Raw genomic sequence first — 18,315 nt, forward strand, 5'->3', positions numbered from 1 at the left:
CTGTGAAGTCAGTAACACTGCTGTAAGACTTACACTGTGAAGTCAGTAACATTGCTGGAAGACTTACAGTAACATTGCTGGAATACTTATACTGTGAAGTCAGTAACATTGCTGGAAGACTTACAGTAACACTGCTGGAATACTTTTACTGTGAAGTCAGTAACATTGCTGGAAGACTTACAGTAACACTGCTGGAATACTTTTACTGTGAAGTCAGTAACATTGCTGGAAGACTTATACTGTGAAGTCAGTAACATTGCTGGAAGACTTACACTGTGAAGTCAGTAACATTGCTGGAAGACTTACAGTAACATTGCTGGAATACTTATACTGTGAAGTCAGTAACATTGCTGGAAGACTTACAGTAACATTGCTGGAATACTTATACTGTGAAGTCAGTAACATTGCTGGAAGACTTACAGTAACATTGCTGGAATACTTACAGTAACACTGCTGGAAGACTGACACTGTGAAGTCAGTAACATTGCTGGAAGACTTAAGGAAACACTGCTGGAAGACTTACATTGTGAAGTCAGTAACACTGCTGGAAGACTTACACTGTGAAGTCAGTAACATTGCTGGAAGACTTACACTGTGAAGTCAGTAACATTGCTGGAAGACTTATACTGTGAAGTCAGTAACATTGCTGGAAGACTTACACTGTGAAGTCAGTAACATTGCTGGAAGACTTACACTGTGAAGTCAGTAACAATGCTGGAAGACTTACACTGTGAAGTCAGTAACATTGCTGGAAGACTTACACTGTGAAGTCAGTAACACTGCTGTAAGACTTACACTGTGAAGTCAGTAACATTGCTGGAAGACTTACAGTAACATTGCTGGAATACTTATACTGTGAAGTCAGTAACATTGCTGGAAGACTTACAGTAACACTGCTGGAATACTTTTACTGTGAAGTCAGTAACATTGCTGGAAGACTTACAGTAACACTGCTGGAATACTTTTACTGTGAAGTCAGTAACATTGCTGGAAGACTTATACTGTGAAGTCAGTAACATTGCTGGAAGACTTACACTGTGAAGTCAGTAACATTGCTGGAAGACTTACAGTAACATTGCTGGAATACTTATACTGTGAAGTCAGTAACATTGCTGGAAGACTTACAGTAACATTGCTGGAATACTTATACTGTGAAGTCAGTAACATTGCTGGAAGACTTACAGTAACATTGCTGGAATACTTACAGTAACACTGCTGGAAGACTGACACTGTGAAGTCAGTAACATTGCTGGAAGACTTAAGGAAACACTGCTGGAAGACTTACATTGTGAAGTCAGTAACACTGCTGGAAGACTTACACTGTGAAGTCAGTAACATTGCTGAAGACTTACACTGTGAAGTCAGTAACATTGCTGGAAGACTTATATGTGAAGTCAGTAACATTGCTGGAAGACTTACACTGTGAATGTCAGTAACATTGCTGGAAGACTTACACTGTGAAGTCAGTAACAATGCTGGAAGACTTACACTGTGAAGTCAGTAACATTGCTGGAAGACTTACACTGTGAAGTCAGTAACACTGCTGTAAGACTTACACTGTGAAGTCAGTAACATTGCTGGAAGACTTACAGTAACATTGCTGGAATACTTACAGTAACATTGCTGGAAGACTGACACTGTGAAGTCAGTAACATTGCTGGAAGACTTAAGGAAACACTGCTGGAAGACTTACATTGTGAAGTCAGTAACACTGCTGGAAGACTTACACTGTGAAGTCAGTAACACTGCTGGAAGACTTACACTGTGAAGTCAGTAACATTGCTGGAAAACTTACACTGTGAAGTCAGTAACATTGCTGGAAGACGTATATTGTGAAGTCAGTAACATTGCTGGAAGACTTATATTGTGAAGTCAGTAACATTGCTGGAATACTTACACTGTGAAGTCAGTAACATTGCTGGAAGACGTATATTGTGAAGTCAGTAACACTAGTGGAAGACTTACACTGTGAAGTCAGTAACATTGCTGGAAGACTTATATTGTGAAGTCAGTAACATTGCTGGAAGACTTATATTGTGAAGTCAGTAACATTGCTGGAATACTTATACTGTGAAGTCAGTACCATTGCTGGAAGACTTACAGTAACATTGCTGGAAGACTTACAGTAACATTGCTGGAAGACTTACACTGTGAAGTCAGTAACATTGCTGGAAGACTTACAGTAACATTGCTGGAAGACTTATACTGTGTAGTCAGTAACATTGCTGGAAGACTTACAGTAACACTGCTGGAAGACTTACATTGTGAAGTCAGTAACACTGCTGGAAGACTTACACTGTGAAGTCAGTAACATTGCTGGAAGACTTACACTGTGAAGTCAGTAACATTGCTGGAAGACTTACACTGTGAAGTCAGTAACATTGCTGGAAGACTTACATTTGTGGAGTTTATTGCTGCATCAATTAACAAAGTTAACTCCAAACATTTGAATCAAGTTCCCATATATTTCACATAAAATTTGAAATCCACTATTTTTTAAAAGTTGCCATAAAAAGATGTTTAAACAAGAGGACAATGATGGTCCTGAATCGCTCACCTCTTCCCACATGACCCAGTTTTGAGTATGATGTCGTTTTTTCTATTATTTGACCTACTGACCTAGTTTTTGATGGCATGTTACCCAGTTTTGAACTTGATCTAGATATTATCAAGATAAAAATTCTGACCAATTTTCATGAAGATCCATTGAAAAATATGGTCTCTAGAGAGGTCACAAGGTTTTTCTACTATTTGACCTATTGACCTAGTTTTCGAAGGTACGTGACCCTGTTTTGAATTTTACCTAGATATCATCAAGGTGAACATTCTCACTAATTTTCATGAAGATCTCATGAAAAATATGGCCTCTAGAGAGGTCACAAGGTTTTTCTATTTTTATACCTACTGGCCTAGTTTTTGACCGCACATGACCCAGTTTCGAAAATGACCTAGATATCATCAAGGTGAACATTCAGATCAATTTTCATGAAGATCCATTGATAAATATGGCCTCTAGAGAGGTCAAAAGATTTTTCTAATTTTAGACCTTCTGACCTAGTTTTTGAACGCAGTTGACCCAGTTTCAAACTTGACCTAGATATCATCAAGATGAACATTCAGACCAACTTTCATACAGATCCCATGAAAAGTATGGCCTCTAGAGAGGTCACAAGGTTTTTTTATTATTTGACCTACTGACCTAGTTTTTTAAGGCACGTGACCCAGTTTCAAACTTGATCTAGATATCATCAAGGTGAACATTCTGACCAATTTTCATGAAGATCCATTCAAGGGTATGGCCTCTAGAGAGGTCACAAGGTTTTTCTATTTTTCGACCTACTGACCTAGTTTTTGAACGTACATGACTCTGTTTCGAACTTGACCTAGATATCATGAAGATAAGCATTCAGACCAACTTTCATACAGATCCCATGAAAAATATGGTCTTTAGAGAGGTCACAAGGTTTTTCTATTATTTGACCTACTGACCTAGTTTTTGAGGGCACATGACCCACTTTCGAACTTGACCTAGATATCATCAAGATGAACATTCTGACCAACTTTCATACAGATCCCATGGAAAATATGGCCTCTAGAGAGGTCACAAGGTTTTTCTATTATTTGACCTACTGACCTAGCTTTTAAAGGCATGTGACCCACTTTCGAACTTGACCTAGATATCATCAAGGTAAACATTCTGACCAATTTTCATAAAGATCTCATGAAATATATGGCCTCTAGAAAGGTCACAAGGTTTTTCTATTTTTAGACCTACTGACCTAGTTTATGACCGCATGTGACCCAGTTTCAAACTTGACCTAGATATTACCAAGATGAACATTCAGACCAACTTTCATACAGATCCCATGAAAAATATGGCTTTTAGAGAGGTCACAAGGTTTTTCTATTATTTAACCTACTGACCTAGTTTTTGCGGGCACGTGACCCAGTTTCGAACTTGACCTAGATATCATCAAGATGAACATTCTGATTAATTTTCATACAGATCCCATGAAAAATATGGCCTTTAGAGAGGTTACAAGGTTTTTCTATTATTTGACCTACTGACCTAGTTTTTGACAGCACATGACCCAGTTTCGAACTTGACCTAGATATCATCAAGGTGAACGTTCTAACCAATTTTCATTTAGATCTTTGAAATATATGGCCTCTAGAGAGGTCACAAGGTTTTTCTATTTTTAGACCTACTGACCTAGTTTTTGAAGGCACGTGACCCAGTTTCGAACTTGACCTAGATATCATCAAGGTGAACATTCTGACCAATATTCATGAAGATCGTGTGAAATATATGGCCTCTAGAGAGGTCACAAGGTTTTTCTATTTTTAGACCTACTGACCTAGTTTTTGATGGCATGTGACCCAGTTTCGAACTTGACCTAGATATCACCAAGATGAACATTCAGACCAACTTTCATACAGATCCCATCAAAAATATGGCCTTCAGAGAGGTCACAATGTTTTTCTATTATTTGACCTACTGACCTAGTTTTTGATGGCACGTGACCCAGTTTTGAACTTGACCTAGATATCATCAAGGTGAACGTTCTAACCAATTTTCATGAAGATCTTGTGAAATATATGGCCTCTAGAGAGGTCACAATGTTTTTCTATTTTTAGACCTACTGACCTAGTTTTTAATGGCACGTGACCCAGTTTCGAACTTGACCTAGATATCATCAAGGTGAACATTCTGACCAATTTTCATGAAGATCTTGTGAAATATATGGCCTCTAGAGAGGTCACAAGGTTTTTCTATTTTTAAACCTACTGACCTAGTTTTTGATGGCACCTGACCCAGTTTCAAACTTGACCTAGATATCATCTAGATGAACATTCAGACCAACTTTCATACAGATCCCTTGAAAAATATGGCCTTTAGAGAGGTCACAAGGTTTTTTCTATTATTTGACCTACTGACCTAGTTTTTGATGGCACGTGACCCAGTTTCTTCCTTGACCTAGATATCATCAAGGTGAACGTTCTAACCAATTTTCATTTAGATCTTTTGAAATATATGGCCTCTAGAGAGGTCACAAGGTTTTTCTATTTTTAGACCTACTGACCTAGTTTTTAACGGCACGTGACCCAGTTTCGAACTTGACCTAGATATCATCAAGGTGAACATTCTGACCAATTTTCATGAAGATCTTGTGAAATATATGGCCTCTAGAGAGGTCACACGGTTTTTCTATTTTTAGACCTACTGACCTAGTTTTTGAGGGCACGTGACCCAGTTTCGAACTTGACCTAGATATCATCAAGAGGAACATTCTGACCAACTTTCATAAAGATCCCATAAAAAATGTGGTCTCTAGAGTGGTCACAAGCAAAAGTTTACGCACGCATGCACGCACGGACGACGGACGCTGCGCGATCACAAAAGCTCACCTTGTCACTCTGTGACAGGTGAGCTAAAAAAAACAACAATGAAATTTTAAGCCAACAAAATGAATCATGGTATAATTTTTTAACTTGAAAGAAACTTATTGGCATGGGTACTTATTTCAAGTATCGGTATATACATACGGTTTATCCAGAGGAGGTCTCCAGCCACAGTCTTGTAGACCAGGTATACTTTCTATAGGAATCTGCCTCACCCCATCTTTAAAGCATGTCAGACCTGGATAAACCTTGGTAAACTTCTCCTGTTTTTGCTCTATGATCTTCTTCACAATCTACGAGAGTGAAAATAACTGATCAGTATCAAATACAAAAGCTTAGGCTACAACTATACAACAATAGTTTGGGTAAGTGGCTCCCTATCACTGAAGTAAAGTTTAATTCCACTGCTGAGTACTTCAAACCTTGCTTTATACAATATCTGTTCTGATGATTTTTTTTCTGAGATGTCTGTAGCTCCCATTTCCATGCAAAGTTTAATTACAATCTTCAAACCAAATAAGGACGGAGGAAAAATAAAATTTAATATTTCAAAGTTCAAATATCTGAGACTGAAAGCATTGATGAATACAAGCCCAGAGTTCCTTTCTCAACAGGTTCTTAAACAAGAGCACCGCCTTGCGGGTGCTGACGCTCATCTGATTTTTTTTTTATAATAGAAATATTGTCCTACCCATGATTTTCTAAGTCTAAAAAGGGCCATCACTCTTGCAAAAAGCAGGATAGAGTTATGTTTCTTGATGTACAGTGTCCACTTATGATGGTGAAAAACTGTTGCAAGTTTTAAAGCAATAGCTTTGATAGTTTATGAGAAAAGTTGACTTAAACATAATATTCAACCAAGAAAATGATTTTTTGAAGTCCAAAAGGGGCAATAATTATTGCAAAAAGCAGGATGGAGTTATGTTGCTTGCTGTACAGGGTCAGCTTATGATGGTGAACAAGAGTTGCAAGTTTTAAAGCAATAGCTTTGATAGTTTAAGAGAAAAAGTTGACCTAAACATAAAACTTAACCAAGAAATCTGATATTATCTAAGTCCAAAAGGGGCCATAAATCTTGCAAAAAGCAGGATGGAGTTATGTTTCTTGCTGTACAGGGTCAGCTTATGATGGTGAACAAGTGTTGCAAGTTTTAAAGGAATAGCTTTGATAGTTTAGGATAAAAGCTGACCTAAACATAAAACTTAACCAAGAAAACTGATTTTCTAAGTCCAAAAGGGGCAATAATTCTTGCAAAAAGCAAGATGGAGTTATGTTTCTTGATTTACAGGGTCTGTTTATGATGGTGAACAAGTATTCCAAGTTTCAAAGCAAAAGCTTTGATAGTTTAGGAGAAAAGTTGACCTAAACATAAAACTTAACCAAGAAATCTGATATTTTCTAAGTACAAAAGGGGCCATAAATCTTGCAAAAAGCAAGATGGAGTTATGTTTCTTGCTATACAGGGTCAGCTTATGATGGCGAACAAGTATTCCAAGTTTCAAAGCAATAGCTTTGATAGTTTAGGAGAAAAGCTGACCTAAACATAAAACTTAACCAGGCAACGCCGACGCAGACGCCGACGCCGACGCCGACAACCGCTCAAGTGATGACAATAACTCATCATTTTTTTTCAAAAAATCAGATGAGCTAATAATGACTGTACAGTATTTTCATTCATGCAAAAAGTAATCCAAGATACCTCTTTCTGTTTGCGGATTGTCTTTGAGAACTCTGTATAGCAGATTCTAGGATTGAGTTCACAACCCATCAGAGTGGCCCCTTCATAATCCTTAATATATCCTAAATACGCTGTCTTTGGAAGCTTGATATCCTTGGAGAAACCCTAGTGAATGAAAAACATTCAAAATAAAATCTGACACACAAACTTCAAAAGTTTTAGGATATTCAAAAGGACCAATAAGCTGTTTGAAAGATGACAAACATATTCACATTGAGACTTTGCATCTGGTACTTAGCTAAACTTTTGGACATTATGCTGTTAAATATTAGTGTTCTGAATTCTTATGTTGCCGTGATTGCAAACATTAGTGATAATGAAACCTTCTGGTGTATTATGCAATTTATGATTGTATAAACCCATGCAAAGCGTACCTGTTTTTTGAAATATCCAATTGCAAACTCGTCAGCAAATGTGAGGAAATGTACAATGTTGTGTTTTATATGATAGTCCTTTAAGTGGTTCATAAGATGAGTACCATACCCCTGAAAGAAAACATGCATTTCTTGTTTTTATTTCATGTTCAAGTCAGTTTCAATTTCACATTTTCATTAACTGCAGTAAATGTTGTCTAAAAATAGTAAATAAATTAGTGAAGAACCAGTTTTCAGAATGAAGATTTATAATGCTCAAGCATGACTGACCTCAGTGGATGGCAGATTTGAGAGAAAACTAACTGGTAACTACTCAAGAAGAAAAGAGCTGTCCGATGACTGCACACTCAACTATTCAAAGGCTTGTCAACAAAATGGATTTTATAATAGTACTGTTACAACTATGTCACATTAAGGGTCAAAATTATAAAACCTGCTTTAATTTACAAGTACTTACAGTGGCAGAAATTTGTATGCAGTATTTAAACTATATATACAAAAGGGGCATAGTTCTGTTAAAATACAAGTCCAAGATATGCGACCTTATACACTGACCCTTAACATACCTTTGTAGTGTCAATCCAATAGTCCAAGTACGTAGAAAGATTTTAGGTTATATGCAACACCTCAATATGAACTAAGTTGACAAAGGGGAATAATTCTGTTAAAATATAATTCAGATATTGGACTTGACCCAGTGACCGTATGCAATGACACCAAGACATTTGTGAAGTTTCAATACAATAGCCCCCAAAGTACTTACAAAAGCAGAAAATTGTACTCTTTATTAACACACAAATTTTCTGAATATAAAAATGCACATAATTTTATTAAAATACTAAGACCTGGACCTGTGACTATATTTACTGACCCTAAAAACATGTGTCAAGTTTGAATCCAAAGTATCAATGCACTGCAGAGATAGTTATCATTATGAATAATTCTAATGAAATTCCTAAGTTAAAAAAGGTCATAACTATATTACAAACTATATAACAAATATTGCTGACAGAGTGATGTCCCTTGTCTTACATATATGCTCACTGTCACTATATGCAAGTATTCCAAGTCTCAGCTGAATATCTTTGATAGTGTTCAAGATATTTGACTTTATCAAAAATTTAAGTTAAAAAGGGACATAACTCTGAAAATATTGCTGACAGAGTAATGTCCCTTGACACACATGATTATTGTGCACACTGTCGCTATATGCAAGTATTTCCAAGAATATCTTTGATAGCGCTCAAGATATCTGACATTATAAATTTTAAAAAATTTTAACCAGTGCCGACGCCGGGATGAGTAGTATAGCTCTCCATATTCTTCGAACAGTTGAGCTAAAAATGTCATGATTATACGAAGCCTTTTAATTTTCTTAAATTAAATTAAAAAAAAATAAAATTTGTGGCACTGTTTTTTTTTGTTTTTTTTTAAATTTAACTGCCAGGTAGCTTTGTTAAGTTAGCAGTCAACCATCCCTGGAGAAAAGACTAAATCATCACTTAGGGCACTCAAACATGGAAGGACACCAAGACATTCAAACACAGAAGGGCACATAGACACTCAAACAAGCATTAAAATCTGACAGTACAGCTGAAGGTCACACACAGATGTAAAGCTTGAGGTCTTACCTTAACTTGTTCATTAGATGTGACAGCACAGAACACTATTTCGGTGAACCCTTGCGATGGAAACATTCTAAAGCAGATACCACCTATAACATTGTTGTCCTTCACCAGGGCAAGACACTTGTGCTTCCTGTAAGTCAAATATACCACAACTAATCTCAATATCAGTGTGAAATCATATAGATATTGCTATGGCTAATGTTTTTTTTTTTTGGATTTAACGTCGCACCGACACATGATAGGTCATATGGCAACTTTCCAGCTTTAATGGTGGAGGAAGACCCCAGGTGCCCCTCTGTGCATTATTTCATCACGAGCGGGCACCTGGGTAGAACCACCGACCTTCCGTATGCCAGCTGTTTGGTTAAACTGAAAGTACGTTTTACTTGTATACCTTTACTGAGCATCCCATGATCCAGATTGGCTATTGCAGTTCACATTGATTTTAAGCATAACAAGCGAATTCGATGAATTGGTATTCCCCGCCGAAAGGGTTTATGGTGAGGAATGGCAAAAAAATATATCCGGCAAAAAGTTAAGGATGTTTAAGAAGCAAATTTGTATGTTGATTATAAATACTGATGGAAAATAAAATATGAAACAAGAGCAGTCAGTTTGAAACTTTCAGGTAGTTCTGCATGTTTGAAACAACTTTTTGTCAAACGTATTTTTTCAAAAGCAACACTGTATCTAAGGAAATTCAACCAATGAAAGCTATTGGGTTTTGTGCTTGATTACTGGGCTGTGTGCTTGATTATTTAGTTAGACGATTTGAAAAGATGTGTCCTCCCGTCAATATTCACAATTGGCATCTGTGGTGAAATTGCACTTTTTAAAGACGTTTTTGCATATAGAAAAAGTTCTACAATTTAGATTTAACTATTTTTTAATCATATGGCTGCATAAAATGAATAGGTCTGTGTGCTTAACTCTTCACAATTCGCCAAATATAAATCTGCCGCTTATTTCATGTTACTATTTTGAATGATTTTACTTCAAAACCTATCTACTGTCAACATTAACCTTAAGACCACTGGCTGTTTTACACTTAAAACAGGAGATATAACAGTTTCCTGGCAACATGTATGCTACCCGTATAATGCGTACCAGACATTATTCTTTGTTTTCTGGTTAAATGATGTTACGCCATCACTTCCATTTAATCAAACATGCAAAACTACCTTAACCACAAGATTGACAATAAATGATACAATTTTTCAAAACTGAAAATTGCAACTTACGGATCAAATACCAGTCTGGTGATATACTCTTTGGGCATCCTGGGTAACTGATGCGAGAACACATTCTGCATACCTGTAATAATATTGAAATATTTTTTCATGATTTAAACCATTTTAGTTATTACCATTAGTCTAAACATGGTGACACAATTACCAAATCATCGTACTGATCTGTGTGGAGCTATAATCATGCATAAGCAAAAATCTCCACAGAATTCAGCAAATTTGCTATCATATGTATAAGCAATGGGATCACAGCAACTGCAAACAAGAAAGAGTGTCTGGCATCTTGATCAGGGGTGTGGGTGTGTGGGGGGGGAGGGGGGAACATAAGCATCAAAGTTTTCTTCGTCTAATTTAGAACATTTACTAGTAAACAAAGAATATCTTGAAGATGCTTGTAATATTACATACACCTGTCGTGTTGGTAGATTCCAGTCCAATCCAAAATTTATGTATGTAATTTAAAATGTACATATTAGGAAATAAAATATGTTTAAACCAATATTATATACAAGTCATAGAACAACTGTTGCATTTTTTATTTTTTTAACTGGATTTGTAGACTTGATAAAAGTGATATCAACCTCATTAATGGCAAATAATTGTATAGTGTCACACTTGAACAATATGAGTGTCATTGAGGTACAGGAGAAACATTAAGCAGATCTTATCTCCTTCCAGGTTTTATACAAACACTGTTTTATTATGTTATGATGCTTATAAACATCAAGAGGATTCCCTACGCTTGTCCCCCCAAAAAAACTTTTTAGAAGGAAATACAGTTATCAATGGTATTATATTACCTTGATATGAAAAAAATGTTGGGGTTTTTTTTGCATGCAGAAAAGAATCAGGGCACATTCAGTCAGATTATTCCCCATCTCTTATCTCCCTACCTACATTGATCTCAACCAACTTAGAAACATGTTCTACTTAGTAATTTAGTTTTGGATGTGAATAAGGGAACTTTTATCTGACCCATTTTATGAGGGCAAAGACTAATTCAATGCCATCAAAATAGCTTAAAGACACTGTATCACACCAGAAATAAGGCATAAAACTAAAGTTAAAGCCACAAACCTATAAGCCATATAAGAAGCTGTCGACTAGGTTTTCTACTGAGGGAGTTTCCTATCACGTGGAATTCTATAACACCCTTCTTCTCCTCATTCCTTGCACTCTCATCACGGGAGGCGTGACTAGGAAACAGTGATGACTGAAAACATAAACAATATTTCAAGACTGGACTAAATGTATGCTTCCTTACTGTGGGTTGTGAAGTACACTTAAGTAAACCTTTAAAACAGATAATACAAACATATCCAACTTTGGCCCTGAATGTGCAGTGTTCTGTTAGGGTCATTGTTCGCAGATAGACACTAGATTGGTGAGTGCTATAGTGTGATATTAAGTGAAGATGTGAAGATACAATGTGATGGCAATATAACGTGATGCAAAGATGCATTACCAATACTGCATTTTCATACCTTTTTGCCCTTATGTTCAACTGACAATATGATGCAACAAGAGCTGTCTGTAAGACAGCGCACTTGACTATTCGGTGATTTGATAGTACAATGAATTTATGCCTCAATAAGAGACCTCTCAGGGCTTTTGGTAGGTTCTGAAACTCAAGAGTCATTGACTCTTCAGCCGAAGTTTTCAAGGGTCAAAATCAGATTTTCAAGAGTCAAAGTCAGATTTCCACGAGTAAAGACTCAAGATCAGCTTTTCAGGGGTCAACATGGTCAAGCTATACTGTTATTAATGCAACTCCCACAGAATTTATCTAAAACAAGTATATTAGTCATTACATATTTTCTTCAGCAATTCATATTTTAGTTGTCTTATTTTGCACATTGCCTAAAAATGGGTAGGGTTTGGTGCTTTGCTTTTTATTCTTGGCAAATTCTTCTTAATTAGAACTACTTTGGCATGAGTGATCATATTTTTCTTAAATGCAGACTTTTTATTGTCTTTTTATTTAGATTGTACTAGAAAAATCTTAAGAAATGATAAAAATGTTCGAAAATGGCGGTCGCGAAAACGAGTGACAAATACGGAAAACGAAAGTGAACACTTAAAATTCTTGCTAAAATACCTGTTTTAAATTTCATTTTTTCACCATACCATGTATAATTACTGCTTATTTAAAGCATTTAATTTGTTTTGGCCCAAACAAAGCCTCGGCAATGATAATAAATTTGCTACAGACCGTGATGGTCGACCGGCTCATGTAATCGTGTCAAGCACACAAAATAATTAACAAGTAGTACAAACATGTTAATCTAAGGCTGCATTGTTTATCAATTAACATTTACACATTGATCAGTAAACACCTTTGATAATGACAGGGCATTATTGTACTAAATACAAACCGCGAGATGATTACGTTTCAGTCGGCGCGTGGCGTGATTGACTTCATCAGTAGCTAATTAACATACGACGCTCCGCCTACTGCCATACTTCCGCTAGTGCCGGCAGACAATATTGAAATTCACTGGGATTCTGATTGACAAGGGGCAAAACTTTCTAACTCGAGACACATCAAAGTAAATTTTCCAGAGTCAAGCCAACAAACAGGGCATATCTTATGTGGGTCAAATACGAGTTTTTCTCGATTTTCGCAGGTCAAAACCCGTGACCTCAGGTCAACCGAACACCCTGCTTCTACTTTAAAAGGAAGATACAAAAGATATAAAAAGACCTACTGCTCAGAGGTTATATAATGTCAGAAACGAGTTGTCAAAACAATTAAGTATAAAGGGCAAATTGTCAAAATACAAATCAGAGTTATGGATGTTACACACATGCAGATGACGAGATAAAAAAGATACTTTCAGTTTCAGTCAACAACTGGTGACCTGACTTGGGTTAATGACCCAACCCTGCACTACTTGTTACATGCTTGACAATGTTTTTGCAAAGTTACAGTAAGATATAAGCAACATAGAAATGACAGAAAAAGAAAGGTTGCCGAAAAACTTTAGTCTTAAAAATAACCTATGTATAACACCTTGGTGATCTTGACCTTGGGTACAATGGGCCCCGCCCCTGCACATGCTTTGTTTCCATGCTGAACAATGTTGATGAGAAGTTACAATAAGATATAAGGAAAGGTTGCCAAAAAACTTTTACCAAGAAAGCTCACGCCGACGCCGACACAAGCAGAATAGTCCCCCTATTCCTGAATAGTTGAGCTAAAAACTATATTATGTCTTTGATGACCTGGATCCACACTGTTATTGAGCAACATGTTTGAATAAATTGATGCTAAAAATATTAAGAAAGTCAGTAGGTTCCACTTCAGGTCAATGAAATTCAGTTTAACGATTGGTGTGCAGAACTGTGTATGTCATCCCAATTTCAAGCTTTTATCTTAAAAAACAAGAAGTAGGTCGCAGGTCAAGTCACAGTCAAGTGACATCATATTACTTGGGTCATCAGGTAATATAATTAAACAGTCTGGAAATATGTCAGATAATTTTTAAATATTTTTCCTGTATACTCAATAAATAACTAAGTGACCCCGGGGCGGGCCTCTTTTAACTCCAGGGGCATAACAGAGGACTACTAGGCAATGCATGATAATAAATATCAAAAGCCTAGGTCTTGTGGTTTCAGACAAGTAGATTTTTGAAGTTTTTTCCTATATAAGTCTATATAAAACTTGGGAACCCCAGGGCAGGGCCTCTTTTCATCCCAGGGGTACAATTTGAACAATTTTGGTTGAGGACCATAGGACAATGCTACAAACCAAATATCAAAGGTCTAAGTGTTGTGGTTTCAGACAAGAAGATTTTTAAACTTTTTTTCCTATACAAGTCTATGTAAAACTTGCGACCCCCGGGGCGGGGCCATATTTAACCCTAGGGGGATAATTTGAACAATTTTGGTAGAGGACCACTAGATGATGCTATGTACCAAATATCAAAGCCCTATTTATTTATTTATTTATTTGGGTTTTACGGCGCACCAACACAGTATAGGTTATATGGCGCCAAACAGGACTACAAATTTTGGTTTCACATCTCATTTACATCGAAATAAAAACATGAGGTATGGAATCAAAATTTGCTTACCTGCTGGAATCACAGAGTTACAGCAAACCAAGTGTTAAGACCCTATTAGTCGCCTCTTACGATCATGCAAGGGTAAGGCAGTGGTTCCAATTCTTTTCATACACAGATCGTCCCAGAAACACATGGGGCATCAAAGCCCTAGGCCATGTGGTTTTGTACAAGAAGATTTTCAAAGTTTTCCCTATATAAGTCTATATAAACCATGTGACCCCCAAGGCAGGGCAATATTTGACCCTAGGGGGATAATTTGAACAATTCTGGTAGAGGACCACTAGATAATGCTATACACCAGATATTAAAGCCCTAGGCCCTGTGGTTTTGGTCAAGAAGATTTTTAAAAGTTTTTCCTTTTGGTTGCCATGGCAACCAGAGTTCTGCATGGAATTCAATTCTTTGAACAATTTTGAAAGGGGGCCACCCAAGGATCATTCCTGTGAAGTTTGATGTAATTCTGCCCAGTGGTTTTCAAAGAAGATTTTTTTAGAAATGTTGACGGACACACGACGGGCATTGAGCGGTCACAAAAGCTCACCATGAGCCTTTGGCTCAGGTGAGCTAACAAAAAACTCTTACTACAACAAAAGATGTCACAGGTAAGTGACAAATGTGGCAGCAGTTGACTGCCCTCACCTGTGGGTCAGAGTTCCTGTCGGTGGGTAAGAGATAGAGTTAGGGTTCTTGTCTGTGGGTAAGATTTAGTATTAGTCCTTAAATGTGGGTTAGAGTTAGAGTTAGTTGTCTGTGGGTTAGATTTAGTATTAGTCCTTAACAATGGGTTACAGTCAGAGTAAGGGTCTGTTCTTGTCTGTGGATTACAGTTAGTTTTAGGGTCCTTGTCTGTGTGTTAGTGTTAGTGAGAGGGTTCATGCCTGTCTGTTAATGTTAGTGATAGGGTCCTTGCCTGTGTGTTAGTGTTAGTGATAGTGTCCTTGCCAATGTGTTTGTGTTAGTGATAGGGTTCTTGCCTGTCTGTTTATGTTAGTGATAGGGTCCTTGCCTGTCTGTTAGTGATAGGGTCCTTGCCTGTGTGTTAGTGTTAGTGATAGGGTCCTTGCCTGTCTGTTAATGTCTGTGACAGGGTCCTTGCCTGTCTGTTAATGTTAGTGATAGGGTCCTTGCCTGTGTGTTAGTGTTAGTGATAGGGTCCTTGCCTGTGTGTTAGTGTTAGGGTCCTTGCCTGTCTGTTAATGTTAGTGATAAGGTCCTCGCCTGTGTGTTAGTGATAGGGTCCTTGTCTGTCTGTTAGTGTTAGGGTTTACCTGTGGGTAAAAGTTTTTAGGGTCATCATCAAATAGAGTAACAAATGTAAACTCACATCTGGTCCAAGCATTTCTTCAGGATCATTAATTGTTGCTACAATCTCTTGTATAAGGTCCATTGGAACATCACCATCAATCTTTGGCTTCTTCACTTCCTCTGGCACCAACACTTCCTCCAACTTTCGCTTCTCTACAAAAATAGGTTATCATTTTTTGCATTATACAGACTTACAAAGATTGTAGGAATCAAAGGCCAATATTGCAGCTGTAGTCATATCCTACACAGCCTTTGTCCATTAATTGATTTTAAGTCTGAACTGATTGTGTTTTTACTCAGTATTCTGCTACATGTGACGTTGAAATATATGTAATATTTATATTTAAAAGTATTTGACAATCTTTAATTGGGTTTACAAAAGACTTCTGACATAATGGGTCTAAATCAGATGTTGTTTCTAACTAATATGTTTGTTTATTCTAAGCCTAACCCGCACAATACAGATCATGTGGAAACTCTCCTGCTGTCAATTTCAGAAAGCAAGTCCCATCGTAACATTATTTCAGGCATGGCAGAGCAAGACCTCTATCAGCATTATTTCTGCCAAGAGTAGCATAAGGGTAGAATCACAGACCTTTCACAAGTAGGGCAAAAACTCACAAACAGGCAAGTGATTTTTAGTCTGCTGCATGAACCACTTAGCTATGTTCAAAGTAGTTTTGTCATGTATAAGATCCCAATGTCTGTTACCTAAAATCGCTCTTACTTCAAGATAAATGATGACCACAGGAAAAACAAACATGCCTATGGCAAATTACTTATTTCCTTAAACTATCGATAAAATAAACAAGTTTTAACCAAAATCTCCCTAATCAAAAAGTAGAATTAGAAAACCTTTATATAACATACCACTGTACAAACCTGCCAGAGCCTCGTTTCTCGATGATCTACGTAAGGCCACAGGGGTACAGTTAAGATTTTTGTCATCAGACTTCTCTGAAGATGCTACCGAACTGGCATCTGTTGAAATGGAAAACAAAAGGACATAACAAACTATCACAGAAAGATGTTTTCACTACAATTTCTATTGCATTTTAGCATCTACTGTCCTACGCAAACGTAACAAACTTTCAACAGTATTAAAACATGCCCATCATAATGGTAGTCATGAATATTTTTCAGTGGAGATTTATTTTCAAGGATTTTGCAATTGCACAAACCCAAGAAATTAAATGCCAGCAAAAGAAGAAAGCCAAACTTGTTCTCTCTTCAAAATAAGAAAATCACAAAGTCATGTCCTCGAAAAATTCTGTCCAAAGCCACTCAATTTTAAATGCTTAACACTTTTCCCATATAACTATTACAATTACACAGAGATGTGCAACATAATCATATGGACAAGTGCAGATTCAAAGTTAATTGTACGCTGTGAAAATGCAAAGGTATCACTGTATAAACACAAGTTTTTTTTTGACTAAAATTCTTTTTTGACTAAAATATATTTGTTGTTTGTTTTAGGTTTAACGCCATTTTTCAACAGTATTTCAGTCATGTAATGGCGGGCAGTTAACCTAACCAGTGTTCCTTGGTTCCGTACCACTACAAACCTGTTCTCCACAAATAATTGTCAACTTCCCTACATGTATCACAGGTGGAAGACGAATGACTGCAGACACAATGTCTTTTATCAAATCGTCACGGAGAACGTAAGCCCCGCCCGGGGATCGAACTCATGACCCCCCGATCCATAGACCAACGCTCTCCCTACTGAGCTAAGCAGGCACCATCATTACACATATAATATTGAATGATACCTGAATTTGCCCCTGTACTATTGACATTGGCCTGAGAAAATTCTGTATCCCAGATAGGTGAAGCCTCGCCATATACCTCATCCTCAAGCATTGTCAGAAATCTGGTAATAAAAGAACTCACATTTTCACATTAGTGTATACATTTCACTGCAAGAACTACCAATTCAGACAGTTTAATGTAAAACTTCAAGTTGAAAACTGACACAGATTTGGAATAAAACTAGGACTATATCCCTGATCACTGGTCTCTTGGTAGAAATAATGAGAAAGAGTAAACTTACAGCTTTACTTAGTCACCAGAGACCCCCTCAATTTGCAAATGAACATATCCCCCCTTTGAATTTTTTTCAGTGATATCCTAATTTTTATTTTATTCCATTTTAAAAACTGACAATTATCACCTAAAAATGTTATTTTAAATTTAATTTTTTCAATTTCTGTTGATTTGTTTTTTATTTTTAAGTTAACTGTTTAACATAATCAAAGGAAGGATTTTGTCCTACTAACGTAACTTGCACCTCAGTTCTGTTCATGAAGAAATACATCACCTTGGAAAATGGGTTAAAACCAGGGTCCTCTTCTCTACTGGCATTCTATCTTTCTCTGCCCGGAACTTTTCAAGTAACTGTCTCCTCATGGTTTGAAAGACAGACTGTAACAGAGTCCTCCCGAATATAAGTGTGGTCTCGTAACGAGGCAGAGTATCACAGAACGCTGGCACATGGCAGTAACATAACCACCTGCAATAATTTTTTCTTTATTTAGGTTTTGCGGC

The 18,315-nt window shown here is 36.9% G+C and overlaps 1 protein-coding gene across 2 annotated transcripts in view; it reads right to left on the minus strand.

Annotated features, from left to right (window-relative positions):
- LOC123530072 (histone acetyltransferase KAT2B-like) overlaps positions 1-18,315 on the minus strand; it is a 55,735-nt gene that overhangs the window by 14,309 nt on the left and 23,111 nt on the right. The window contains exons 6-15 of one of the 2 annotated variants that reach the window (XM_045310764.2): positions 18,089-18,280; positions 17,541-17,641; positions 16,648-16,746; positions 15,785-15,918; positions 11,468-11,603; positions 10,385-10,457; positions 9,147-9,273; positions 7,516-7,626; positions 7,103-7,246; positions 5,548-5,696 (exon numbers count right to left, since the gene is read on the minus strand). In XM_045310764.2, the coding sequence (XP_045166699.1) occupies positions 5,548-5,696; positions 7,103-7,246; positions 7,516-7,626; positions 9,147-9,273; positions 10,385-10,457; positions 11,468-11,603; positions 15,785-15,918; positions 16,648-16,746; positions 17,541-17,641; positions 18,089-18,280 (1,266 nt within the window). Of the gene's footprint in view, positions 1-5,547; positions 5,697-7,102; positions 7,247-7,515; positions 7,627-9,146; positions 9,274-10,384; positions 10,458-11,467; positions 11,604-15,784; positions 15,919-16,635; positions 16,747-17,540; positions 17,642-18,088; positions 18,281-18,315 lie in introns of both variants that reach the window. The other variant, XM_045310763.2, reaches the window with a different exon arrangement.

This window comes from Mercenaria mercenaria, chromosome 13, assembly GCF_021730395.1.
Source record: "Mercenaria mercenaria strain notata chromosome 13, MADL_Memer_1, whole genome shotgun sequence".
Taxonomy (NCBI): domain Eukaryota; kingdom Metazoa; phylum Mollusca; class Bivalvia; order Venerida; family Veneridae; genus Mercenaria; species Mercenaria mercenaria.